Raw genomic sequence first — 27,721 nt, 5'->3', positions numbered from 1 at the left:
TGCATAGCATCCATTCAGGATGTTGGGAACCCCCAGGAGAGGTAGTTATCAGCCTGGGGAAGAAGCATAAGAAATGGGGGCGTCGTAAATCCTGGGGTGTGCCTCCCAGACGCTGGGAGGATGGGTGGCAGGTGGCTCGCAGCTGAGTCCCCAGCCTGGCCACTGCCCTTGGATGGAGAAAGCTGCCTCACCCGAGTCACACCCGCTCCTGTCCCCTGGCTCCCATCCAGGACAAGTCTGCAGGGCCGCCCCAGCCAATCTGAGGTCTTTGCTGGGACTGCATCGTAGCCCCATTTCTCAAGCCCGCAGACGTTGACCCCAAAGGCCTCCCTGATAAACGTGTTGCTCTCAGATCTCCAGTTCAGGGAGTCTCTTGGGGAAGAAGAAAAGCAGGTGGGGAGGGACCTAGAGCCGAGGGGAAACTCGGACAGAGCTAAGGGGAGGGCGCCCAGCAGGCGTCAGGCCTGGAGCAGAGCCTGGGGCAGGCCGTGTGAGGTCTCCCCGTCCCACCGGCAGGCACCTTATGTGGGAACGTGAAAGGATGAGGGTCCCTCTCATCCCCTGACTGACCGGGCCTGGCTGCCCCCCTGCCGGTGACTGGTTTCAGCCCTTGTCTTAGAGGCTGTTGTCAGCTCTGCTGTGCCGACAGCATCAGCTCCCCAGCCGGGAGGCACCGTCCTGTGCTCGGACGTCACCAGGGCTCCGTGGCCCCGGCAGAGCCAGTGACCGAGAGCGTCTGACCATGGAATCGTCCCGCTCGCCGCACCCGCAGTTCCAGAGGAAGGCCTTCCAGCTGCTCCCAGACACACCAGAGTCCTCAGAAACCTCACGATGGGAGGGCACTGGCCTCAGTCAGCTCATAGGCCTTTAATGTGGAGGGAGCGTGTTATCCTGAGGTCATTCCCAGTCCCATCTGCCTCTGAGGCAGCATGAAGACCCATCCCGTGAGGAATCACAGGCCGCGTCTGGCATTGTTTCAGCTGAGTCCCTGCAGAGTTTGGGAAGACATGGGAACAATCATTTCGCATGTGGCATTCAGGGCTGGCGGGGGTGCACCCACACGGGCCCCCCAGTGGCCGTAGCTCTGAACCAGTCCTCCAGCCTCAAATGATTCTTTTTTACAGGCCAGAGTAGGAATCTCATCACAATTGTTAGGAAAAAAAAGTTTTCATAGTACAGTAAAGGTGCTGGTGCTGAGACTGGCTCTGAGCAGCAACGGCAGCAGGAGGTTGCGGGTCATAGCAGGTAACTGGACGCACCTGGCGAGGTTCTCACGGATGCGCCGCAGGCCTCCGGCCAACACAGCCCCTTGTAGGCTGGGACAGCCGGCCTCATGGCAGCCCTGCTCTCCCATTAACTGAAAAGCAAGATCACCAAATATTTCACACGTGTGTGAATGTCAATGCCATTACTTTAGAATATGCTTTACACTAATTATTTTTTCAAAATAGCCTATGCCCATAGGGGAAAAAAAATCAAGCAATATTAAAAAAAAAAAAAAAAAAAGCAGCAGTGTGAGCCCCATGGCCAAGAATCTTGTGGTCACAGTCAGAGTATTTTAAATTTTCTCAAGGAAAATATGCTCCTTCAGAGCAGAGATATGTTTGCTCCGTGTAGCTGAACAGTAACTGCCCGTGTGCCCCCGAGTAACCTCAGTCCACACTGAGCTCCACGTGCAAAACCCTCCCACAGAAATCCATCTCAGGTGACATCCTGAGGAGCAGGCAGGCAGGGACCCCCGTGGGCCCCCAGCTTAGACATAAGAGCACAGCGCTCGGGCCAGGCCGCAGGTCTCAACTGGGCGGTTCCGTGAGTGGATGCGGTGGACACCGAATCTACTCCCTCCCACTCAGCCTGGATGTGCTGGGAGCTCAGACTGTCCGGCCGCCGAGGAAGGATGTACTGGGCGGTGATCAGACACCAGCACCAGACAGACAGACAGACAGCCCAGAGTGGACTTGGGCTCCTGCACCATCAGCCAAGGAGCCGCATGGCCAGTTCTGCTCAGAGTCAGGGTGTGCGTAGCAGCAGGCCCACCGGGGCTGGGGCGACTCCTCACGTCCAGACACGCTGCTGCCTGTCTCAGCCCAGCGAGGCCACCGCCTCCAGTGTCCCTAAAAGGACCCTCAAGATGCCGGCAGTGACCTTGGCTCCTCACCGTTGGAGAAAGGACAGGCTGGGACACGAACGTGGTGAAGTTGCAAACGACTCTGTTTCACACCAACGTATAGTTTAACCCCACGGGGAACGAGCCAGGCCGGAACAGGAGACTCTGACCAGCCTGTGGCTTGTGAGGCTATGATCTCCCTCCATCCCCGCGGCTTCAGGGTGCTCCTGGCCAACCCACGGGGGCCTTCGCCAGGTCACCTCCTCAACGCTTCCCATCCCTGAACAAATGTGAAAAGAGCCTGAAAAATTACTCCTTTCAAACCGGTAGAACAAGCCCCTGAGCTTGACAGGAAGGATCCAAATTTACAAGCTCCTGGCCTCACTCTGGGACTCTAAGTCGGGGTGTCCGGTGGTTACTTATCCCTGGCGCCAGCCGCGTCCAGCCCGCAGCCCTGCCGCACCCATGTGTCCACATCGGCGACACTGAAACAGGGATGCTTGGAGCAAACAGACGCACGACGCCCTGCCCCTCTGCTGCTGGGGGTCCTCTCGCCCCTCCGTCCTCAGGGTGTCAGGCATCCGGGGAGCTGACGCCCCGTCCAAAGGGGAGAGGAGAGAAACGGCACTGGAACCAAACGGTTCCCAGAATCTTTAAAGGGCTGGGGGGGGGTGGGGGAGGGGAGGTGCCTCACAGCAACAGACACAGCACGTGAGGCCGGGGGTCACCAACTGCACCCCCCCCCGGCTCCTGGAGCTCACCCAGCCTCCAGGAAAGTCGTAGCAGTTAGATGAAATCAAGTCCACGTTGAACTGCCTTGGCCCTCTGGCACTCCCCACTCCAGCCATCCCCAGCCCCTCTCTGTGCCCATAGGACGCCTGGCAGAAGCAGGAGGAGGCCTGGGTTTGGGCCCCAGCTCTGCCATCTCTATCTGTGTGACCTCAGGCAAGCCGCTCAACCTCTCTGAGCCTCCATGGCTCAGCGAGTCAAGTGGGGCCTAGAAAGGGCCCACCTCCTGCTCTCAGGGGATTAAATAAAGCGTGTGCATGAGCGAGGCCCCGGCGGGGGCTAGGTTGCCCTCCACACGCCCTCAACAAAGGCGGAGAGACAGATGTCTGCCCACAGCAAACGCCTAAGGGCTCTGCTCCTCAAACACAGGTGCCTGAGGAAACCCGCTGAGGTTCCTCTCCACCCGCGTGGCTTCCACCCGCTGAGAGCACGTCAAGGCTGAGGCTTCCCCACCAATGGAACCTCCAAGGGGAGAGACCTCCCCGCAGCACCCTCACCAGCCGGGACCCGACGGCCCACTCCACCAGCGGGCCTGCTTCTCTGCGGGACACACTTTCATCCCCAGGCGACACTGGACCCTTCTCCTCGGGGCCGAGTCCGTGTGAGCCTAAGACATCTCAGGACGGAGGGTTTTGTCCAGGATGATGGTGATTTGTGCTGTTCACAATACACTCACGGTCTGACCCAAGTGAGTTCTGGGGAGGCGTCCTCCGGGCTTCGCTCTGGTAGGTGCTGTCGTTTTCTTCCCTTCGCTGTGCTCACGGCTGGTGTGGGGAGGAGCCGCGGGTTTGCTCGTGGAGCTGGAGCTGGCAGACGCATCCGCAGTGACCGACACACCCCCTGGGCGGGGTGACGAAGGGGCACAGGAAGGCCTTCTGCAGGCGGGAGGTTCTGGTGTGATTGGGGCGTGACTACGTGGTGTAGACCATCCAACTCACCACCTGAGTGCTGGAAATGAGTGGGTTTTATTGTGTTAATTGCACCCCAGTAAAGCTGGTTGCTTTTGAAAGTATAGTCTCAGCAATAAGAACACAAGAGTCTGTGCCCTGAACCAGAGCAGTAGCCATCAATTCTAGGGGGACACAAGTGTGTTCATTTCTAACCCCGTGTGCTCGCGGCGCCCGTGCACGCAGCCCCACCACGTGGTGAGTGGGGGCCCCGACCAGTCCCCCTACAGCCTCGGGAGGCCCCAGCCCGAGAACCCAAGTGCACAGCCCCCCTCGCCCCGCCCTGGGAGCCCCTCTTCCCTCTCTGGGCTCCAGGCCTCAATGGGAGGCACCAGGGCAGGAGCAGGCTGGTGGAGGGAGGGGTCTCAGCCCCGCCCTCGCCTCCCCCTCCCTTTCAGGCCACTGTCTTGGGAGGCCCCCCCGCGGCCTCTGCCACCCATGTGGGAGCCGTCTAATTACCCACAATAACATCCTGGAGCGGGAGCCAGATGAGGGCCCCTCAGGGGCAAATAATAATAGCAGTGGTTTCCAGGTCCTCTTGCCCCATCCCTGCTTGGTACCAATTTAGAATCTATTGATCCCAGTGCCAATGGATTATTTCCTTCAACTTCCTTTACTTAAAGGGTATCTTCACCATCAAGTCACTGTCTCTCATTTGGCTGACATGGTTGGGATTCGAGGGTGTATCTCACCGAATCGGCTATCATGTCCTTGTTTTGGTTGTGCTGTTGAGCAGAACCGCTGTAGCCAAGCTCCACCCAGGCACCAAGCCTCACGGCCCTGCCGGCTCCGTCCTCCAGGGCTCCAGGTACAGGGATAGCCAGACTGGGGGTGGCAGGGTGGGCAGGATGCCTGGCTTCCCAACATCTCTGAGCAAATAAAGGAGGATGATGAGCTGGGGGAAACCTGTACAGTGGTCCCTGGGCAGAAAGAGAGATGATGCTTGACTTCATGGAACGCAGTGCAGGAGATGACTCACCATCTGCTGCTAAGAGAAGAGGACAGAGCAGTGACCTGGAGTGAGTGTGCTCTCCCGGGCCCTAGCCTGCGGTCCGTCCTCCTAGCCCTCTGCCTTTCCAGGGCAGTTCCTAGCCGACTCCCAACCATCCTCCTTTCTCTGCGCCTGGGGCAGCCTTTCTGACCTCCAAACACATGACACCCCACATGCTCCCACGGCACCCACCGCTCATTCCCCTTCTCAGTGTTAATCTCACGGTCCCACCAAGTTGTGGGGCATCACCTGGCAGGGATTGTGTCAATTTGTGGTTCAGCCTGGTCTGGAGTAGGTGTTCAATAAATATTGCATGGATGGACAGATGGACGGATGGAAGGATGGATCAGTGAATGGATGGGGGGATGGATGGGTGGACAGATGGTTGGATGGTGGATGAGCAGATGGATTGAAGGATGAATGGATGGATGGACAGGTGCATGGATAGAAGAATGGATCAGCAGATGGGTGGATGGATGGACAGATGGATGGATGTGGATGGATGACCTGCATATTTAAGTGCCGGAGAGCAGCTGCTATTATGTTTCAACAAAATTTCATGCTTATATGTTTATATAAGAGTCCTAGAAAAAGTTGCCTTTTGTAATATAAGCAATGCATTTTGGTTAAAACAACCTTCCTGATTTCACCCTGGAAATGCTTTCCCTCAATTTTGACAATGTAGTAAAATAGGGACTTTTTTAAAAAAGCTTCACCAGGCTCATCACTGCTACAACATCCTTTTAGCTGTGAGGCATTAAATGAAATAGGAATCTGTGAGCACATATCTTACAGCAGGAGGTTTGGATGAGGATAACTGCCCTCCCTCTGAACTTTCTGGATGCATAAATCCTGGCCACATTATTTCCACAAGCCCCGTCCTCGGGGTCCAGCCCCACTTCCATCACTGAGTAAACGAACAAGCTCCTGCTGAATTACTAAGTGGCTTCTGAGAAGCCCAAATGGGCTGACAGACATTGTTTAATAATAATAATAATAATACTGCTGGTGTTCAGAGAATCTCCTGAGGCCAAGGCTGTGCACAGCACCTGGAAACAATTACCATTGTCACTGGTCTCTATGTAGGAAAATAAAAGCAAACAGGAAAAGTTGAGTGACATGGAAAGATAAGATGTAAACAGAAATGTCCAAAATACCAGTTTTCTTGCTCCTGCCTCCTTGGATTCTGCAGCTGAATAACAAACGCCCCAGATGGGATTCGAAAGAGCTCTGTAAGTCTGTCTGTGTGGGCAGGGATCCTTCAGAAGTCAGGAGAGGCCAAAAATTAATGCATATTTCACACATTCTATTTATCCTGTGTGCAAGAATACCTATTTTCTGAGTATTATTTCAATTAAAACTAACAAATGAAGCTAGAGGACTCTCATTTTAAGCTTTCAACTCAAATCACCAGACTCTTTGTCAGCTTCTTCTGGGAAGGCCCCTGCCCAAGGGTGGTGGCTGGTTTCACAGGGCAATTTGCTGACCCTGAGTCCACTAGTTGATAGGAGAAGGTGTTTCAGTGCCCCCTCCCCATTCCCCATCGCTGCCATGGTTACGGGGCTCAGAGCGACCTCTGACAGGTGGGGGGCAGGGTGCTGCCCTGCACGGGGTTGGGGACCCCCACAGTGAAAACAACCAGGGGTCACGACCGGGAGCCACTCGGCCCTACTAGCTCCCCAGTGCTGCTTGAGCAGGGCCACCCTCTGCGAAGGCTCAGACCTTGGGGCTGGACTCCTGACCAGGTGCTGCCCTCGCCTCCCTTCCCAACGCCTTTCCCTCTTGGGGATTTGGAGCTGATGAAAGAAACGCAGCCAGAGCCACAGGCTCTGTTTCTCTTTCTGTGTCTGCGGGTTTGCTCTTCCAGGAGCCTGGACGTCCCGGAGCTGCGGCCCGGCCCTCTTGGGTTTACGGGGAAGCCGTCCCAGGTGCAGCTATAATTAGAAGTCAATTACGGTAGAAACCCTCGGCCTTGTCCTTGGAAGGGCTCCCAGGCTGCCAACGAGGGAAACCCACCATCCTGCCCCAGGCTGGCTGCCCAGGAGCAGGTTCCTAAATTCCTGGATTTGTTTGTACCTTCTTTCCCCACCTGGCTGGTGCAGGCCCGGCCCCCTTGCCTTCCTGCCTGCCCCAGCTTGCCCCTTGCTGGAAGGAAAATACCCAGGAGTTCACGGCTGGGTGGCTGGTACTTTAATCTGACCTCATCCACTCACTGTTTTCAACCATAAACGTAGTTCTGAACGCAGGACTGTGTGCGGGAAAGTGGGGAAGGCACTTTTGGTGTCTCTCCAAGAGATTCTGGAAAACTAACCCCTTCCTAGAGCCACCTGATGTTACTGGGGTGAGAGGCCAACAGGGGACAGATCCGGAAAGACAGCCCCAAGGGCCCTGCCTGCGTCTCTGTGTCTTTCCCCAGGGTCACTGGTGGGGGGAGGGTCCTCCCCAAGACTTCCTGCCTTTCCTCCTGGTCACAGAGTTCACGTGGCTGCCCCTAATTCGTGGAAAGGGAGTCCTCCCCATAACTTCCCTCAATCTCTGGTCACCCCTCCCCTCCTCTCTGCCAAAAAATCTTTATTGAAAAGCTGGTGGCTGTCACTGCAGACCTGATTCTATGTGTGTCGGAAGCTTTACAAACACAACCTGGAGCCGCCTCGGCTGAGCCAAGCCTGCCCCGCACCCACTGGGCTGACAGCCCACAGGATGGCGTGATGAACAGCACCATGAGAAAGCACCAACGCTCACGGCCCCACCTGGACATCATCGACCCCCTCGGCGTGGGGAGTGTGGGGTCAGCAGGCCCACGGGGAGGCTCAGGCAGCCCCCCAGGCTGAGGGGCACGTGGACTCAGAACTCCTGGGATTGGCCCCACCCTGGCCTCTGGCCACATGTTTGTATATTGGGTGCTTCTCCTGAAAGTGCATTTTCCCCAAAAGTCTCACTGAGCAGAGTCCTGGGGGCCCTGCCACCTCCTCCTTACCCTGATCCCCAACTTTCTCCACCTTAACATCCTTGTTCCCAACAGTGATCTCGTGGCTGCCATGTCAAGCTGCGGCTCGAGGCACCTGCTCTGTCTCTGCGTGGGTGGGGATTGTGGCTGTCCGTGACCACAACGGTCACCAAGGGGACTCGGGGTGAGGGTGATCTTGGGGGCTTCCCAAGACCAGCTGACCTCCAGTTCTCCCACAGCCCACCATCAGAACAGGATGTGCTCTTTTGTCATGAATTCAAACCCCGTGTCCAAGTGAGGCAGCAGTGGCCCAAGTGTGGCCGCTGGGGAACGAGGGGCCCGGGCGAGCCCACTATCGCTCTGTGCAGCCAGGCTCCCAGGTAAAATCACTTTGAGTCAGAAACACAGGCCTCAGATTCTGCAAAAGGAAAAGCAAAAAATAACAGCAGTGCATTGGTTTGGTTGGTGAAGAGCATCGGAACGGCTGGGCTGCGACCACCCCATCCATGAGGCAGCTGTGCGGCCTTGGGCCGGCCCCTGACCTCTCAGGGCCTCAGTTGTCTCAAGGTTGGACCCAAGCATGTTCTTAATGGCTCCGAAGAATGCCCGGGAGGAAGCTCACATCGGGCTAGGGCAGCAGGAAGTGGGAGCAGTGGGTGGTCTGGGCTCTGACCCCTCTTTCTCAGGGCTCCTCCAGGGCCGAGGATCAGGACCTTCTTCTACAGATTCCGCACGAGGACAGTGGCATCACCTTGGGCTTTCACACTGGCCCGCAGGGGGCTCTGGTCCTTCCCCTTTGGAGCTCTTTCCCGGGGAAGGCGCAGCACTTGGGGGGCCGTGGGCGGAGGCCATCCAAGGGGCCCAGGGCTCCGCTGAAAACCTGCCTTTTCTTTTAGGGCTTATTCATTCCTGCTGTGCCTGCTGGGAGGCCCCTTAGACCTGGGGATGCAGTGAAGGTGGGGCTGGGCCGTGGCCGGGGGTACCGGAGCCACCGTGGCCTGCAGTCCCCGCACTGATGAAGCATATCTTTCAGGTGACCCCTTGGGAGAGGATGGCCCACGGGGGAGGCTGTACTCGGATGGCCTGGCTGCCCGTCCTGGTGGTAAGTGGCCAGGGAGCCTGGGAGAGTTGTTCCAGTGGGAGCTCCCTGCCAGGCCATGCCCTTCACCAGCTGTGTCCCTCTCGGCCACAGTTTGTGCAGCAGTGACGTGGGTGATCTCACACCCCCTTCACCAGGCTTTCCAGGGTGCCAGCTAAGCTCTGACTGGCCAGGCCCGAGGTGGGCATTCTGCTCAGAGCTCCCCTCACCTGGACCGCTATCTTCGCGGTGGCGCCCAACCCAGCACCCACGTGGCAAGTTCTCTGCCTGTGGTCACAGAGCTGGGAAAGCCAAGCCTCCGGGCTCCCCAAGAGCAGAGGCGCCTGAGACTGAGGGCTGTGGGCAGGGGTCTCGCGGGCTTTGGGGGGAGTAGGGGAAGCTACTGGTGTGGGATGGAGCCTCTGACAGCACGGCGGGGGCTGCCTGGTCATCACCGAAGGTGCCAAACAAGTGCCAGAGTCCAAAGGGCCCCCGCCAGGGTCCTTCAGCCACAACCTCCAGGTGCAGACCCAGGGTCAGTGGGCGTTGCCCAGGGCAGGTGGAGGCCAAAGGAGCCCCTTCCTCGAGGCAGGCATCCCTGGTGTTCTGGTCCAGAGCGGAGGACACCAACTGCGGCGAGAACGAGTTCTACAATCAGACCACAGGGCTGTGCCACGAGTGTCCCCAGTGTGTGCCGGGGGAGGAGCCCTACCTGGTAAGACCCCAACCCCGGGAGTAGCCCCCTCAGGCATGTAAGGAGCAGGGACCTGGGGGTTGCGACAGAGGACCGGGCATTTTGCCCTGCGAGGCTGGTGGGGCGGCCAGCCTCTCCACCTCCTCTGGGAAGAGCTCCACGCCGATAACCTAAGCACCAGGAAACCCAACGCAGCTGCGGTATTTGGGGTCCTTGCAGAGACCTGAGAGTTGGTACCCAGGGCTGCAGCTCCGACAGCCATCAGCGTGGCAGGTCAAGCTTACCCAGGACCCGGCAGAAGGGGCAGCGTGGAGCCGCGGGGAAGGAGGGCTCAGAGCAGAGTGGGGGTGCGGTTGGGACCAGTAGGCAGCCCTGGCGAGCGGAGCTCGCAGAAGCAGCCGGTGCACCCAGTGCCCCGGGATGGTGGTCATGTCATGGCAGGCGCGGCCGCTGAAACTTGTGTCCCTGTCCCCGGCCAGTCCTGTGGCTACGGCACTAGAGACGAGGACTACGGCTGCGTCCCCTGCCCCGCGGAGAAGTTCTCCAAGGGCGGCTACCAGATCTGCAGGCGCCACAAGGACTGCGAGGGCTTCTTCCGTGCCACGGTGCTGACGCCGGGGGACACGGAGCACGACGCCGAGTGCGGGCCCTGCCTGCCTGGGTGAGCACGGCCCAGCCCCACGCCCCCTGCCGGCTCGGTCCCACCGGGGAGACCCCACCGGTGGGGGCCCAGACCCGCAGGTCTTTGGGGAGGGGGTCCTGCCACGTTCCCCGGGCCAGGCCGCCCACGCGGGCTCCGCATCTGTGTCTCTAAGTGGACATCATCATCAGAGCATCTCTGACCACCCAAATCAAGGAGATCCGTTGAATACTTAAAATGAGACAACGTGTGTGGAAGGCTTTGGAAGAAAGAAAACTAAAGTTCCATACAAATGTATTATTTTTTGGTATTTTTAGTATTCTGGGGAAAAAAACAGGGTAAAAAGCTACTAATAGAAATATTTGAGTCATGTGGTGCCTACAGTTCCACCACAACTCTGTTATGTGTCAAAAGTCTTCCTAAAAAAAAGCAAAGTGAAAGTACAATTAGCCTGAAAGACAGAAAGATAGACCCTTCCTTCTTACAAACAAGACAGTTAGCAAGTTCCCCTTGGGAGGAGGAAAGTACAGCCTTAACACCCAGTGACTACCTCCCCCTGGTGGCCACACAACCTGTGCTCGCAAAGGCTGCAGATAGAGACTGAGAGCAGTGGTGAAGGCCACCAGTGGTGGTGACAATGGTAGAGGTGATGGAGGTGGTGATGGAGGTGATGATGCAGGTGGTGGTGGAGGTGGTGGTGATGATGGACACAGTGATGATGGAGGTGACAGAAGTGATGATGGAGGAGATGATGGCAGTGGTCATGGTGGTGGTCATGGTGGTGATGGAGGTGTTGGTGGTGGAGGTGATGGTGGTGGAGGTGGTATTGATGGACATGGTGATGATGGTGGTGGTCATGGTGGTGATGGAGGTGGTGGTGGTGGACATAGTGATGATGGAGGTGATAGAAGTGCTGATGGAGGTGGTGATGGAGGTGATAGACGTGCTGATGGAGGTGATGGTGGTAGACACGGTGATGATAGTGGTGGTCCTGGCAGCAGCAGTATGAACAATGCACCATATTTTGCAGCCTGCTTGTCACCTGTTATTCCACGCCCCCCTCCCAGGAATCGCTGTATTGACTTGAGGAGATAGAAAATAATAAGAATATAAGAAGTCTCTCCAAATAAGAGCACTGGGCCTTAGTCCATAAGAAAAGGAAAGTGCAGAAAGACCCTCCAAGTTAGAGACAGATTCAAAGTGAAAAACTCTTTAAAATGAGGAGATATTTTAGCTTGCAGAAATTAACCTTAGTTCAGATTTGTTACTGGGAAGCATCAGTTTCCGTGGCTTCCACCACCATCTCTCCACTGGTGACCATCCCCCACCCCCAGGCTCTCCAGTTTTCCATCTTCGGTTCAGATCCACCTCCTGAGCTGCAGACCTATGTGTCCAAGTATCTGCCTGACAAGCCAGGTCCATGTCCCTGACAAAGAGTAAGATCCAAATATATTTGTGAAATGGGTAAAACAAAGCATGGGAATATTATTTCTCAATAGGCAGAAAAGCAGGTAGCTACACCCACGGAGGAAAGTAGGCTGTTCTTTTAGAAAGTCTGATAAAAATAAAAGTTCCATAGCTGACAGCCTTTAATTTAGTTGTGGAGATTATTGTGTTGTGGGTGCCCCACCAAAACGAACATATTGGAAGAAGAATCGAGGTTTTTCCACCAATGACATAGGCATTGCTGAGGACTCTGTGCAGACACTGCCTGAATGAGAGTACTTCAGTTGGACCTTGACCTTAGGTGGCTGGAATCAGTCCCTGGTAACATACAATTCCTAGGACTTTGCCTTGATTGGTTTTTATTGATGCAGAAACATAATTCATGAGAGAAATGCATTTTCTATGATTAACTACAGCTGTGCTGAGGAAAAACTTGCACACCTAGCCTTGCTCACCTTGGGAGGAAAATAACGCTCTTTGCAAAACCTCAACTTATTTTGAGAGCTTCTGGGTTTGAGGATCTGCACTGACAGTTACAGCCTAGGGTAGCAGCTCCTGCATTTATTTTCATAAACCTTTCACTAAAAAGCCCACCAGGTGGACTCTTAAGTGAGATAAAGAGGAAAACGTGGTTCCTCTCTTTGCAGTGGAAAATGGGTGACTGCATCCCAGTGAGGCAGGCATGCCCAGTGGTCTAGGGGTCCAGAAAGGACCCTCCTTAGTGGCTGGGGAGGGGGGCCAGGAAGAGCAAAGAGCTATCCGTGAGAGATGCTCAAGACAAGGTACAAGCGGCCGTGGGGCTGTGGTCCCTGTAGCTGATCGGAAGGTGCAGGCAAGGCTGTGGGGATGGGGAAGGGGCAGGGACAGAGGGAAAACAGTGCTGACGACGCAAGTCTTCACTTGGTGCCGCTGCGGGTCCCGCGCAGACTTCCAGGCTTGGAGGACAGAGCCAGGCTGCGCTGAAAACAGGAAACCGGCTGCTGGGACCAGAGCAGGGGAGTTGTGGGAAGAGGTGGAGGTATGGGAGTGGAGGGAGAGGAAGGCTTTAGAGCTTGTTGGAAGATGCTGGTGACGAAGCTGCAGACCAAGTCGTGTGGGATGCAGGAGGACGTGGGGCAGATGCCCGCCCAGCCAGCTGTGTGGGCAGTGATGCCCCTTGCTGGGATGTGGATGCAGGAGGTGGAGGGGAGTTGGAGGAGGAGTATGTGGAGCTCGAGGCGGTCGTGGCATCCTAACACGTGCATGGAGACAGGTGTGGAGTTCAAGTCCGATCTGGGGGTCACCAGCACATTTATGGTCCGGATGGGCTCTTCCCGTGAGGCCTCTTCACAGGGCAGGAAGGCAGTGGGTGAACCTCACCCAGGCGTTGCCGGCTCTGACCCGGCTCAGCACCACGTGTGCATCTGGGGTCTTACGAGGTCAGCTGTGACTGTTCCGGATGATCTAAAAGGGCAGTGAGGATGCAGCCTGTTCCCTTCTGAGACCCACAGGGACTTTCCAGCCAGAAAGGACAGGCCTGGGCCCGTCCTGTGGGCAGAAGCCAGCCTGGCCTTGGAAAGCCAACCAGGCAAGTTCCAACCTCTCACAGAGTGGGCGGAGGCCCCAAGCAGGGGCCACACCTCAGGTCGTCTTCGCACGGCTCCACGATGTGGGAATGTCCAAGCCCCCCTGCCCTGCGAGGAGACTGTTCAGATAAATCGCTCCCAACCACAGGCCATGACGAGAAACGCTATGTGACCTCAGCCCTGACCTCCCCGTCCTGGCTCCAGTGAGCCCAGCACTTCACGGGCAGGGCCTGAAGGTCCCCCATGGCCCAGGCTGACACACCCCAGGCACTGGAAGAGCGCGGCACCTGCAGCCTGTCCCAGAGAAGGATCTTGAGGAGTCTCAGCTCCTGAAAGGCTGTTTTCATCCCCAGCTGCAGACACAGACTGCCTCCCTCTCGGTCCCTGACTCCGCAGCTGCTGTGGCCACGTCTCCACTGTGGTTTGGCAGGAGCTGTCCTTGTCCTCTGCCTGCCCTGCTGTGTGTCAGCATGTGGCCAGGACCCTGGCTGAACAACGAGCCATCCACAGGCTTTCCTGTGAGAAAGGCTGTGTAGGAAGCCGGGAACAAAGCACGTGGAGAGGCTGGACTTCACAGCCTCCCCCATGACAAGCTCCCGCTGGCCGCGTCCACTCCCTGCCAGCCATCCTAGGATGGTGGGAGGATGGGGTGAAGTTCACGGTGGCTTCTGCCTGCCAGCTCGGGGCGGGGGAAAGGAGCACCCGTTAGCCTAGCAGCCCTGAGGAAGAGAGGTCCTTGTGGAGAAGCTGTCGACTCGGAAGCCAATTCTAGGGGCCCCATCTGAACTGAGTCTTGTCTTGGGCTCCTTACCTTAATCAACCCTTGAAGAACAGGAGGAAAAAGAAAAAAGAACTAGGGAAAAGTCACAATATAAACCAAAGTGTAGGAAATCTGACCTTTACAGAAAGACAAAGGGCCACAGGGTCCTAGGCGAACACCCAGCTTCGGGTTGAGGGAAACTTGTCAAAGCAGCTGAACCAGCATCCTTACCCCAGTCTGGCCCAGAACAGGCCTAGTGAGCCTAGAAAAGAGAAACCTAACACTTGAAAAGTTCTGTGCGCAGCAGGTGCTGGAAACCAGCGAGGGGTTGAATGCGGGCCAGTTAGAAGGAGGGCCCTGACGGCTCCCAGAGGAAGGTGTTGGAAACCTCGCGAACTTGCTTCTGGCTGATCCTTCAGCTCATCACACCAGGTGGTCCAGGCGCCTCATCAGGCTGGGGCAGTGCTCAGAGACGCCTCCCCCGGGAGGGGCCTGTGTGCCAGGGAGACGGAGAGGAGCCCCGTGGGGAGGGTGTCATCTAAGCAGAGCTCACACCCAGGGCCAGAGGCCGGGCTGGGAGGGGAGAAAGGGGCCACGAGATGCCCTGGGGCCCCATCGGGGTCACACACGAGGTTCTGTGCAGGAACCTTGACCCCACGGATCCCTGCCCGTACCTCCCCCGCAGCACCCAGCACAGGTCACCAGGTTCCAAGATGGATGGGCTGGAGGGGGAGGGGTCAGGAGTGACCAGCGCCCTGGTGGGACCCTCAGAGGCCATCCCGGAGCAGATGTGCCAGCAGGTGGCTCTGGAGGCGGCAGAACGTGTGTTTGAGAGTTTAACTGTAAGCCTGCCTGATATGGCTTCTCCGAGGGGGTGTTTTGCGAGTAGTTAATTTATGTTTACAAGATGCACGGGGATCTGCGGATGATAGGCTCTGAGGAAGGGCAGGCAGTTATGATCATCACAGGGCTGGCCGCGGTCCAGCTCTCAGAGGCCGGAGTCCAGACCCAACCAGCCTCACCGCTGCCGTCATGGGGCACGGCTAATAAGAAAGAGATTAAAAAACAATTCAGGCAGAGCCAGTGGTGGGGAGGGCGTTTTCATCTTGAGTTGTAGTAGGGAAGATGTTGGCAGCAGCTCACTTATTCATGGACTTCTCGCTATGTGGCGAATGGCTCCATGTGTGTTGACAGGACTCGGGCCCAGCCTGCGGTGGGGGGGGTGGGGAGGCCTGAGTGGGCCCCGGGTGCAGCCTTCAGAGAACTTGGCCCTATTGGAGGGCCCCGCACGTTGCAGGATCGCAGGCTGGCACACCAACACCAGCGGGGTATCGCTGGGCGGGAAGGCCTGTGGACAGCCGGACCTGAAAGCCTTGACTTTTTCCTTAAGTGGGTGCAGCCCCAGCGTGAACTTACCAGGTGTCCTCACCTGAGGAGGAAGCAGGTGACTCTCAGCTGTGACCTGGCTGCATTTCAGGCTGTCTGTCCTTACTGCAGCCACGCCCTCTGGTCAGCCCCCCTTGGTCTTGGTCGGCAAGCACGCAGCTGCTACAGGAGTTCCCAGGGTCCCAGAGGCTCCCAGACACGTCCGCCCAAAACCCTGATGGGCTGCAGGCTGTGCCTTGGCTGGGGGTGCTTCTCTTCCAAGGGGGGTGCCCGTCCCCCCCCACCCCCGGCATCTAGCTTTGATGGCGGGCATGCCGAGTGGTCAGCACGCACCATGCTCATGCCTGCTCACCTGTCTGCTTTGTCTTCTCCCTCTGCCCCCTGCCCCGCAGGTACTACATGTTGGAAAACAGGCCACGGAACATCTACGGCATGGTCTGCTACTCCTGCCTGCTGGCGCCCCCCAACACCAAGGAATGTGAGTGTCTGCGCTCTGTCCACGGTCCTGGTGCAGCCCAATACCTCGTTACTCGGGAGCCACCCATCCTGGCTCACGACCCTGAGGGCACAGAGATGCCCCTGTGGGCCAGCCATCAGGCAGCGGGTCCGTGGGGGGACTTGCAATGGCAGAACCATGAGTCGGACACAGGTCAGCACCAGTCGCAGGACCTCCGTGAGCCTCAGTTTTCTCATCCGTAAGGTGGGGGAACTCAAATCTGAACCATCCGTACCTCACGATCCTTGCAGACACCCACGACACCGAAGTGCTTTGTGAGTGCTGCAAAGCAGCCCGCAATTGTCAGTTCTCACACGTGTGTTTAAACCCGAGGAGGCCAAAGGAGCTATGAGGCATGGTCACAGAGCGCATGCCGTAAGCAGTGAGTCTCTCGAGTTTAGAATCTCATTTCTGGCCGCTTCCTTCCTGCTCTAATTTTGATGTGATGTTCATGGGTATCCATTTATGAGGAAGGGGAGGAGGGCAAGAGGAGAGAGGGGCATCTCTCCTGCCCTTGGGATGGGCTGGAGGAGGTGCTGTGGGTGCTGGAGTGGGGCTCCGGTGGAGGTGGGGAGGGTGTTCCCTCCCTTCCAAAGTCCTTAAGTAGATGAACCTGGCAAGGACAGTTTCATGTCTTTAAAGCTGAGCTTTCACGCCCAGCCAGATGCTAATTAATTTACAAATTAGAGGAGGCCCAGGGGCCCGGGGCTGCCAACAGGACCCGTGGTGCAGTTGGCTGCCACTGTTGTCGGCTTCCACTGGGGAATCTGAACGGTTCAGTCCTAGGGGCCTCTGGGATAAAGTCCTATCTGGGGCAATGGCAGACATTCCCCACCTACTGAGAAAAAGCTCTTTGCTGTGGAACCTGCCACTCATGCAGCTCTTCTCCACGGGCCTGCATTTGAAAGCTCACAGGGCCTGTGTCCTCATCCGGGGGTGGGGGGACCCTGCTAGCCACAGGAAGCCGGAGAGCTCTCGGCCCGGGAAGGAGCCCCTCCTCTCCTCCCACACGAGGTCCACCGCAGCCAAGTCCCCGAGACCAGCAGACTTTGACAATGAATGCACCACCACAGGCCCCCAGGCCATAATTAACTGCTTTTCTGAAGAGCAACCCCCGGCCAGGTCCCCAGTGGGTTCGAAGGACTCAGCCGTGAAGGAGGCCAGCAAGGAAGTGAGGCTGAGAGTCAGGGGACCTGGAGTCCTGCTGTGCACCCTTGAGAGTCACCTGGCCTGTTTGGCCGGGAAATGGGGAGATGCACCCAGAGGCTTCATGGCCGACGTGGGGAGTGGACCCTGCCAAGGTCAGGGTCTTGAGGGTGGGCTCCACCTCTGAGGTCTGCATCTTCCACCTTCCTCTGCACTGACCTTCTATCTGGGGCTCCTGCTCAGGAGTCAGCAGATGAGGCCAGAAGATCTGATTGTGGCCAACTCTTGGGGCTGCCAGCAGCCCCACCCTGGGAAAGCCAGGCGTTGGTCAGGTCCCCGGGGTCACCAGATATCTGCCCAGGTCCCACCAGCGCTGCCTTCCCCGAGCTCACGGTCAGGGGTCCAGAGCTCCCTTGCCTCCAACCTGGATGCTGCCTTTGGTTGGATGTGATCACCTGGGCTGGACCCCCGCGAAGCCAGTCCCCGGACCTCCTGAGTTGCTGGACAGTGGATCCTACAGACCACATCAGAGAGCGCGAGGCGCGGACCCCGTGGCAGCATGTGACGAAGACCCCACGTTTCAGAGCTGCAGCGGCCCGGCCAGGCCCTGGGCAGATGTCCCGCAGGCCGAGCCCTGGACTGCTTCCCCTCACCGTGAGCAACACCTGCTTTTCATCCTTGAAGAAAGCGGCAGAGCGGGGCCTCATGACAAGTTTCCACTCCTGGGAAGTTCTTTGACTTTGTGCTGAAGCTTGCTCGTCCATCAGGGGGACACCCACCCGTCCAGCACTGTGGGGACAAAGGTGCCCAAGGTACCCAGTCCAGGGCCAGCTTGCAAGCTCAACAGCGAGCACCCTGCCCGGCCTCAGCATCCTGTGCGGACGTGGCAGCAGGTACCCGCTCCGTGGGGCACAGGGCTGAGGAGGGGGCCTGCCTGGGGCCAAGTCCAGGAGCTCCTGCCAGTCCGTCCAGACACCTAGCGGTGGTGCGACTTGAAGGTGAAGGCTTGGCCCCAGTGGCCAGACTGTTTCTAAGGCAGAGCTTCTCAGCTGGGCAGCGCACACCCATCACGTGCTCCTGTTGGGGGCAGAGCAGCAGGTCTGTTGGGGCCTGAGCTGCGTCCCCCATGAGCAGCCAGGCCCTGATGGCTCTGCCGTTGTCCCAGCCTCCGCACCAGGGCTACCCTGTGACAGCTGTACGAATTCATGCATCGTCCCTAAAAATCCAAACTGTTCCCTACGTGGAGGATCCCAGCCAGATTCTGATACAAACCCACGTTTCCACTGCTTGTGTGGACTAACAGATCAAGGGCCCCAGTGACTCCTGTCACCACCTGGATTGGAGGTACAGCCACGTCAAGCACAGTGCTTGGTTGCTCAGAGTCCCCAAAGGACGAAGTTCCACCCACGGAGCCCGCTCCTGACTCAGCAGGCAGCTGAGCAGAACCAGACCCAACCTGCTTGTTCTGCTCTGGGATCTCCCGCCCCCCCTCACCCCTGTTATAAAACACCTCCTCTTTGCTCATTCAGAACTGGGCTCCAGGAGGATACCTTGTGGATGGAGGCACGGACCCACCGACCACCCAACCCCGAGGAACATTCTCATCTCAGGATCCAAGACCAGGAGGCATGTGCTGGACCGACCAAAACCTCCTGACACCAAATATGGTGCTGGTGCTGAGTTAGTCCTCATGGGACCAGAGCAGAGCCTGAGACAGGAACTCAGCCATGCAGGGTCCCGGCTGGGCTGTCCTGAGGGCGCCACCCACAGAGATGCTTTCCAGCCACCCCACCCCTCGGACGCGCTCCTGACCGTTTGTCTGATCTGCTAGGGATCAGTGAGGAGCCCAGGGGTGTGCAAGCGATGCCAGCTGCAGGCCCCCGGAGGCGTTGTGAGTGAATCAGGGCAGAGGCCCGGCTGCCCCCTGGCGGGGGTGCGGCACCTGTGGGGGCAGGGGATGTGGTCGCTGTGTGCCAGCCCTACCCGTCGGGGACAGAGGCATTTCGTAAGTCTGACTGCTGGCAGCTCTGGCGGTCTCTCTCTAGACCACAGGCCTGGGCGCATCTGTGTCCCCAAGCACGTCACCAGCCCCATCAGCAAGCCCAGCCGAGAGGGACAGGAACAGACAGAGAGGACAAGCACCCCCACGCAAAGCCCAAGGGGATTTGTTTTCCTGAGACGCGGCTTCAGCGGCCTCGAGCCCCTTGAACAGACAGATCCGCCTGGTTCCCAGCGACCTGTTTGTTTTGAAAGCAAGTCAGGTGGTGCTTGAAGCGGTTCCCCCCACCACCAGAAGAGATGGTGAAACCAATTCAATCCCATTTAAATCTTGTTTTAATTACCAGATGTGTTGTAAATTGGGGGTTGGGGTGGGGGAAAGGTTGAGGGACATCCCTCTAAGCTCTGGACGCACATCAGGAGCCCAGGAGAGGTGGAAGGACCTTCCTACCTCCTGTCCCCTCGCCGCAGCCTTGCAGGGAGAAGGCACACGGCCCCCACCCGGGCTCGGGGCTGTCTGGGCAGGTCACCTCTGGGGTCTCCGGTGATGCAAAGGTCCTACCACAGCCACCCACACTCCTCGGCCCTTCCCTCTTGGCAGGAGAGCTAAGACTCACCCGAAGGCCAGCGGTCAGCTGTGGGGACCACAGTGCGAGCCCGGCACGGGGAAGGGGCTGCCCCGCCATGTGTGGAGGCCAAAGGCCAGGAGCTCAGAGGGGCGAAGGCCCTGGGCTGCAGAAGCTGAAATCTCCAGCGGGGACACCTCTGGTCCTGGGATGTCTGAGCAGCGGGCAGTGTTTTATGGACAACGGAGGTTGTCCTGGGGTAGTGCGGCCCGGCTAGGCTTCGGGCACCCAGTGCCCCCCTGCCGCTGTGACCTCCGGGCACAGTTCAGTTTCTAACAGAAGCGCGGTCACTCAGGGCCAGTCCCCCGCTGCCGGTCCCTCTCAGCCTCCATCTGCTGTTATTTGTAGTTTTCAGCTGGGATCAGAGTTTCCAGCCTGCTCCCCTGCGATCACCTCTGCCTGCTGACCACGGACACGTGGACAGTTCAGCTGGGTGCCCCCCCCCCCACGCCTCCCGAGCTGCCCTGAGCTGTAATTTACAAATTGGCTCCCCTTGGACACCCCGAAGGTGCTGCCGAGGTCCAGGTCCTGCGGGGCTGGGAGGGCCGGCTGTGGTCATGGGGGCCCCACTCACTTGTCCTCACTCAGAAGCGAGACAGGAGGAAACAGTAAAACGTGATCCTCTTTACCAATCCAAACCTCAGGTCCAGCCTAAGGAAGGTCAACCACCGGGGCGATTTAACAGCACAAACTCCTACGGACTCTACCAACCCCAGAATCAGACTCCGTGACACCTTTTACAAAGGAGCCGAGTTTGTGAATCATGGTTTTGAGGGAAGGAAACCTCATCTCTGCTCTTACACTGTTTGGTTACAACCATTTTGAACACGTATCAGAGGAAAATCCTGAAGGAAAATACATCAAAAGATCAAGTTTAGACAGTGAGGCTGTGGGTGATCCTTTCACTTCTCTCTTGTGTTCTGATATTTTCCAGATGTTTGATCATGAGCGTGTATTAGTTTTATAACTAGAAAAAGAATTAAAGCTCTGTGCCTCTTCGATGCGATGGAAGGAATCCCCCAGGTGTTCCCCCCCAAACACACGTGCACACGCACCTGCTTCCCTGCTCCTCACAGTCGCTCATGGGACGCCAGTCTGAACCTCTCGGATTGAGTTGTGAACCCGTGTGTCCCACATGAGGAGCAAGGACCCCGGCGAGGTCAGGGCGCTCTTAGGATTGTCATGCACTCCAAAGGGTGAAGGTGTCCCCCGGCCCAGCCCCTTCCTCACAAGAATTCTGGATCCATGGAGCTGGGTGAGGGGAATCCCTCTCCGAGGCTGGGGCGTCTGGGTCCTTTCGAGGGACCCACAGTCACCGCCGTCCCCGCAGGTGTGGGAGCCACCTCGGGAGTTTCTGCCAACTTCCCACGCACGCCCAGCAGCAGTACCCTGTCCCCGTCCCAGCTCGCCCACAAAGGTAAGCGGGGGTGGGGGCCGCCGGGGCCTGCCCCAGTGGGTAGACGAAAGTGAGGGGGAGGCAGGAGGGGACCCTCCCCACCTTGGATCACTTCCCTCACGTGACAGCCACGCTCGGGCTCCCAGCTGCTGAAAGGTAGCAACTTTCTGTGCAAGGAGGAGAACCGGTCACTCCGTGGATGCCGTGGCCCTGTGGACCACATTGGTGATCCGGGCACTTGAAGTGGGGACAGAGGGGAGGCCAGTCTCCTGGGCTTTGGACCTGACATCAGGGGAGCCTTGCTGGCTTTGACATGAACCTACCCAGCTGACACTTTAATATTTGTTTCTGGTAACTGTGCTTCACCCCCAAGCCCTCAGGGATGGAGGGCTGCGGGGCCCTGACCTTGGTTTCTCTTGGGTGCCGGGACCCCTTCCTTCGCGCTGTTTTCACCCTGCCCGGTTCTAAAGCATGTTCAGGGCCCAGGTCGCAGGCTTGGGTGCCTTCAGAATCCCAGGGCAGCCAGCCTGACCCCCGCAGTCACAAAGAGCATCAAGGCAGGAACTTAGCTGAGGTTCTGGACCTCACGTCCTCCAGGACCGGGAAGTGCCACCGGCACAGAGGAGAAGGAAACACAAGGACCACCCAGACCTGGCGTCCAGATACACCTCACCCAGTGGGGGCAGCACCTGCTACCGGCTCTGGTGCCTTTAAACACGGTGGGGCCAGCCTCCCTCCAGAGTCCTGGTGCCAAAATCCCTGGGTCCTGCTCCTGAGAGCGGGTCCTGCTTGGTTCCCTCCGAGGATTAGGAGAGGTGTCCCCTTACCAGGGAGACGCAGGCAGGGGGCCAAGCAGAGATGGCATGGGGCAGCCCTGGCACCACCTCTGCCGGGCCCTGGTCACACAGAGCCAGAGGCTGCACAAGATGCTGCGGCCAATCCGAGCATCAAGTCTCAGCCCTGGGAGGCGGCGCTCCCCCCCGGCTTCTGCCGGGGAAAACCTTGGCCTGAACTGCCTTCAGGACAGGACAGCTCCGGGGCCTCCCCTCCACACCCACCAGCCTGGTCCCCAGAGCAGTAAAACCGAGAGCAAACACCCTGGGGGCAATCTTGGTGTCCACAGCTGCTGACCAGCAAGGGGCCGGACGGGCTGGTCCCCACGTGACGGCCAGGGTGGACTTTCAGGGCTTGGTTCTCAGACAAAGCCCGCATTCTGGATCCCGAGGGTCCCCTGGAGGGTCAGCGGCAGGGCCACTGCTCACGTACCACGGCCTCGCAGGAGGGCCAGAGCCCCGCGTCACGGCCTTCTCTCCGCCCGCAGCAGAGCTCTTGGGCCAAGGACACCTGGCCACGGCCCTGGTCATCGCCATGTCCACCATCTTCACCATGGCCGTCGCCATCGTCCTCATCATCATGTTCTACATCCTGAAAGCCAGGCCGGCCGCCCCAGGTGCCGCCCCGCCCCCACGCCTGCCCCCGCCGTGGTCCCCACAACGTGAGCCGGCCGCTCACGCCCTCTCTCTCCCACCAGCCTGCTGCCCCAGCCCCCCCGTGAAGAGCCCGGAAGCCCCCATGAGCGAGGAAGAGGAGAAGAAAGAGGCCCAAGGTGGGTGGGCGGCCCCTGGACCGGGTGTCTGGGAGGGGGCTGGGCTGGGGGCCGGGCGTGACCCAGTCCCCTCCGAGGAGGCTGGACCCTGACACCTGCCCACCCCCCACCCCTGGTCCCGTCCCCACAGAAAACGTGGTGATTTTCTCTGAGAAGGATGAATTCGAGAAGCTGACGGCAGCTCCGGCAAAGTCGGCCAAGAGGTGAGTCGGGCAAGGCGGCCCCTGGTGCGGCAGGGAGGCCCTCAGCCCCAGCCAAAGGGGGGGTCCTCGGGGTCCGCGCAGGAAGGGGAGCTGACCTGCAGTGCCCACACGCCCCGCCTGCTCTCCCCATGGGGCCCCAGAACCTTCTGCCTTGTTGGCTCCGTGTTCTCTGTCTCCAGGCAGAGTTTAGGTGGGGGCTTCATTTCTGTAACCCGGTTGCGAGCACATACGGTTCTTTGTTTTTAAAGAAGTCTTCAGCCAAACCGCAGGAAGCGAGCAGGGTGCCTATAAGGAACAATGTTGTTTTTCATCCGCATGGAGTGATTTTGAGAGCGTGACTCTGGCCAGCCTGGGCCGGGGGCAGGGGGATGACAGGAGCCCACCTGTCCTCCTGTGGGGCATCTTGAAGCCCTCTGTCCCCCCATCAAAGGGGGTCCCCAGGTGCAGACTTGGTTCAACTTTGTTTCCGGTCACTCTGGGCGTTTGAGGGATGCAGCACCGGCTGGGAACCCGGTTGCTCGGTGGGGACTTGGGCATGGACGCGGGGGGCTGGGTGGCGGGAGGTGGGGGGCCCCCAGAGTGGGTGTCCCTCTGTCTCGCGTTCTGTGCCCAGAGCCATTTGGTAAAGCGGGGACGCGTCTCAGCACCCACGGTCCCCAGCACGGGGGCCGTGGGTCGGGCCAGCCGGCCCGGGCGCCCTTCACCAGCGTCCCGTCTCCACAGCGAGAACGATGCCTCATCCGAGAAAGAGCAGCTGCTGAACCGGAGCCTGGACAGCGACGAGGAGCCGGCCCCTGATGTGCAGGGCCCCCCGGAGCTGTGCCTGCTGTCCCTGGTCCACCTGGCCAGGGAGACGTCGGCCACCGCCACCAAGGCGGCTGGGGTGAGGCCCGCGCCCGACCCCCAGACACACCGCCTTCCGCTGAACAAGCACTGCTGGGTCCAGGGCTTCCTCCCACACGCCCCACCTGCAAGCAGGTTCAAAACAAGACACGGAGGACAGAAAGTCAGGTCTCTTACTACACAGCTTTATAGAGGAGAAGGAAAAATCATAAGCCGAGAGAAAAACGTTTAAATTGCTTGGAAGAGCACAGGACAGCAAAATCCCTTGTAAACACACTGGAATAGATCCAGCCAGATGAGGCTCACGCACGCGCACACACGCACGAGCCTGCCACCAGGGGCTGGGGCCGAGGTGCAGCCTGAGGGCCGCCGTCCAGTCCAGGCCTGTCGGCTCTGCCGTGGCCAGTCCCGCAGGGCTGCGCCCTGGCTGCCCACTTCAGTGACCTCTGGAGGGGGTCTGTGGGGTTGTCCTGGGAGATGGTGGCTCCGAGGGCCACATGTGCACCTGCCCCCCAGGCCCCTAGCCGCCTGCTCTGGAGAGGAGAGCACCGCGAGGCCCTGCAGCTGCAGGAACCTGCCCGCGAGCTGGGGCCCCCAGCTCCGTCCTTCCACACAGACCGCGGCCAGAGGTAGCCTCTCGTCGTCTTTGAGTCTGAATGTCCAGTGGAGCCTGAGGGGCCTCCGTGGGCATTGAGGGCGCCCAGGAGAGAGGCTTTCCTCTGTGAATTTGAGAGACATTCCTGCGAGGACGCGGTTCAGTGTTTCTGCTGGGAAATCAGGGAAAGGGGCTGCCGGCCAGCACTGAGATGGAGGATTTGGTCCTTTGCTGCCGTTTTCTAGCTTACTCAAAATTAATACTCTCAACTTTTTTCACAGATTCAAAGCCGAAGGAAGAAGATACTGGACGTGTACGCCAACGTGTGTGGCATCGTGGAAGGTAAGTGGAGGGGCAAGGGGGGCCCTTCCCTCCTGGGGTCCCTCTCCAGCTGTCTGGGTGCCCCCCGGAGGGGCTGAGCAGACCCAACCCCCCCCCACGTTGCTCATCAGAGCCAGGGGCTGTGCCCACAGAGGCGTGGACGGGCGTGGGGTTTGGCTCTGTGTCACTCAGTTTATTTTTTCTCTCTCGTTTCAGGTGGGTGATTTCTCTTCTACTATCCAGTTCACGAATTCTTTCTCCTTTATTCTGCCTTATGTGCTGAGCTTTTCATCTTATATTTTTCAGTTCTAACATTTCCATTTAGTTCTTTATGTTTTCTGTCTTTTGTTAAGGCTTTCTATTTTTTTTTTATGTTTCAGGTATCAATATGTTTGTAAGTACTTGTTGAAGCACTTTTCCAACAGCTTCTCTAAAATCTCTGTCAGATATTCTAACATCTCTGTTATCTCCGTGTCAGCATTTACTGATTGTCTTTTTTTCACTCGTTTGAGATCTTCCTGGTTCTTGGCATGATGAGTGAGTATCTATCAATACTTGAACAGTTTTATGTGATGTTATGAGACACAGGGTCTTACTTGAACCTTCTGTGCGGCTGGCTTCCTCTGACACACCTGGGCGGGGGAGGGGTGTCCCCTTGTCACCGCTAGGTGCGCAAGCTCCCTCTCAGCCTTCCGCTGACACCCATGGGGTCGGGGTGGGGATCTGCTTCTCCGAGTGGTCTCCGCCAACACCGTGGGGGTAGGGAGGCTTGTCACCAGCCGACAGACCAGGAGGAAGCCCAGATCCCCACCTGGGCTTCAAGACACACCCTGGTGCGATGGCCTCCTGGGGGTGGACACCCAGCCTCCCATTCAGCTTTGCCGGCCTTGGAGGGAGTGGGGCCAGGGGTGTCCTGTGGTGTTTCCCTGTAAGAAGGCAGTTATTGTCTGATTGTTTTTCTCTTGCTAAGAGGGCAGGCTTTTGATGGGCATTTTGTCTGGGCTTGTGGGTGTGTCCAGGGTTTTCATCTGTGCTTACTAGGAAGAATAGGGAAGAGCATGTCTACCGCATCTTCCAGAAGTGGAAACATTCTTTTTTAAGTGATCCTGGCTGAGTCTAATGTACAGTGGGGTCTGAGAGGCGCTAGGCCACTGACTTGGCAGAGACTTGGCTCAGATGACACCCATGCCAGGCTGTCCTTTTATGAAGGTGACCTCGGTCCCTATAAACGGACATGATACTAGCAGGGTCACCTAAGGGTGGCCCATATTCAAGGTGTTGGTGACAGCTCACCATGTCCTATAGGGTGTCTGACAGGGGTGCTGGGATCAGGGGAACAGAATGGAGAGGCTTTGCGTGTGGCTGGCAGTGTCCTAGGAGTTGTTCGCCTTAAGCATATATTTTGTGTGGTTTTCTACATTTGTGTTTTATTTAAAAAAGGGTCTAGAAATCCTTTTCGAGGGTGTCGCACATCTGCCGACCTCTGACTGCGGCCCTTTGTCGCGCAGGCCTCAGCCCCACGGAGCTGCCATTCGACTGCCTGGAGAAGACCAGCCGGATGCTCAGTGCCACGTACAACTCAGAGAAGGCCGTGGTCAAGACGTGGCGCCACCTGGCCGAGAGCTTCGGGCTCAAGCGGGACGAAATCGGGGGTATGACTGACGGCCTGCAGCTCTTTGACCGCATCAGCACAGCTGGCTACAGCATCCCAGAGCTGCTCACCAAGCTAGTGCAGATTGAGCGGCTGGACGCCGTGGAGTCCCTGTGCGCAGACATCCTGGAGTGGGCGGGGGTCCCACCTCCCGCCGCACCTCCGCCCCCCGCGTCTTGAGTGGGGCCGCGGACCCCGAGGCCAGGCTGTCTCCACTGTGCACTAGAGACACCTCGCTGGTCCGAGGAACAGGAAGAACAGGCCAGTCTTTCAACCTAACCAAAGACAGAAAGTCCGCATGGACACGCCAGTCCCGCCGGTCTGGCCAGGCACAGCCTCTGCACATCCATCCGGCCCGCCCACCACTCCCTCCTCCACGGACACAGCCGACACCACCCCAAGTGCCCCAGCGCTGCCAGTAGGACAGACGTGAAGCCTCTGGTCCCTCCCCGCGGGGAGTTCACAGCCCAGGGAGACACAGATGTTTGTCTGGAAGGTGTCACACAGCCTAAGGAGGGAGCCACTTCCCCTGGACAAGAAGCAGGCAGCCAGGTGTCCCCATGAGGAACGCAGCTCCAAGGTTGGGGAAAAGCTACAAAAGCCAGGCCCCACGCCACGTCCTCCTGTTCCAGGCTAAGCGCAGGTCTGAAACGCCTATGCCACCCTGGGGCCCTTCTGGTCACAACAGAAGCCCCTGCTGCCCACCCCATGCGCTGGTGTGTGGGACGTCTGGTCAAGGGCCACCACAGCTGACCTCAGCACCGTGCACGTCCAGGCTGGGGGCCAGGGGGTCCCTGAACCACCTCCCGCTCTCATCCTTGCTCGGATGGAACCCTCTGGGGCAGCAGTGCCCAGGGACACAGGCCATCTGCTTCAGACAGAAACAGGCTGTCGGCCCTGCTTGGAAAGGGAGATCACTTCCTGAGAGGCCAGCCACATAACCCCAGGGCTCCTCAGGGTGCCTTCCGAGCCCCCCACAGAGGGCCTGGGCTCAGGGTCCAGGGACCTGGTCTGCTCATGCCAACGGGGGCCATTTTCTTCCCCTCCCAGGCCTCAATTTCTCTTCTGCAAATAAGAGGTTAGTCTGTGATTCTAAATCAGGGTGAGCAAAAATGAAATGGAGCTAGGGGGAATGCCAGGCCTTCCATCGATGTGAAAACAGTGTGAATCATCGTGTGAAATGGGAACAAAAACACTCAAGAGAGTTTTCACAGTAACTGCAAGTCTTTGGCAGACGCTGAGAGAGCAAGTCAGTAGACAGGCCTTCTTGGCAAATTCTTTTACTCTACCTGCGTCACCGGGAGCCCGGGGCCCGGTGGTGAGCACACCTGGGGGTTAATTTTGAGTTCACTGCTCAGCCCCCAGGGACTGGTGTGACCATGGTTGTTCCTAAATTAAAACCAGTCTCTGGTTTATGATTATAAAATTACAAGTCACATGACTGAGCAAATGCTTTTGGGGAGAAAATCAGTCACAACAAGCAATTTCCC

At 58.1% G+C, this 27,721-nt stretch overlaps 1 protein-coding gene and 1 long non-coding RNA gene across 2 annotated transcripts in view; one reads left to right on the top strand and one right to left on the bottom strand.

The window, feature by feature from the left end:
- EDAR (ectodysplasin A receptor) overlaps nt 1-26,411 on the top strand; it is a 54,520-nt gene extending 28,109 nt beyond the window's left edge. The window contains exons 2-12 of the mRNA XM_057742090.1: nt 8,815-8,883; nt 9,452-9,574; nt 10,033-10,214; nt 15,743-15,828; nt 20,947-21,033; nt 22,334-22,462; nt 22,544-22,618; nt 22,749-22,821; nt 23,545-23,704; nt 24,541-24,601; nt 26,089-26,411. Of these exons, the coding sequence (XP_057598073.1) occupies nt 8,833-8,883; nt 9,452-9,574; nt 10,033-10,214; nt 15,743-15,828; nt 20,947-21,033; nt 22,334-22,462; nt 22,544-22,618; nt 22,749-22,821; nt 23,545-23,704; nt 24,541-24,601; nt 26,089-26,411 (1,350 nt within the window). The 5' untranslated portion in view covers nt 8,815-8,832. The remainder of the gene's footprint in view (nt 1-8,814; nt 8,884-9,451; nt 9,575-10,032; nt 10,215-15,742; nt 15,829-20,946; nt 21,034-22,333; nt 22,463-22,543; nt 22,619-22,748; nt 22,822-23,544; nt 23,705-24,540; nt 24,602-26,088) is intronic.
- On the bottom strand, nt 189-3,641 carry LOC130856967 (uncharacterized). Its single transcript, XR_009054727.1, has 3 exons — nt 3,573-3,641; nt 1,260-1,357; nt 189-988 (listed from the first exon to the last, which is right to left on the bottom strand). It is a non-coding gene; the product is annotated as an uncharacterized LOC130856967 (long non-coding RNA).
- Nucleotides 26,412-27,721: the final 1,310 nt, after the last annotated feature.

This window comes from Hippopotamus amphibius, chromosome 7 (assembly GCF_030028045.1).
Source record: "Hippopotamus amphibius kiboko isolate mHipAmp2 chromosome 7, mHipAmp2.hap2, whole genome shotgun sequence".
Taxonomy (NCBI): Eukaryota; Metazoa; Chordata; class Mammalia; order Artiodactyla; family Hippopotamidae; genus Hippopotamus; species Hippopotamus amphibius.
The sequence above is the reverse complement of the archived record's forward strand: the minus strand, read 5'-3'. Positions and strand labels throughout refer to the sequence as shown.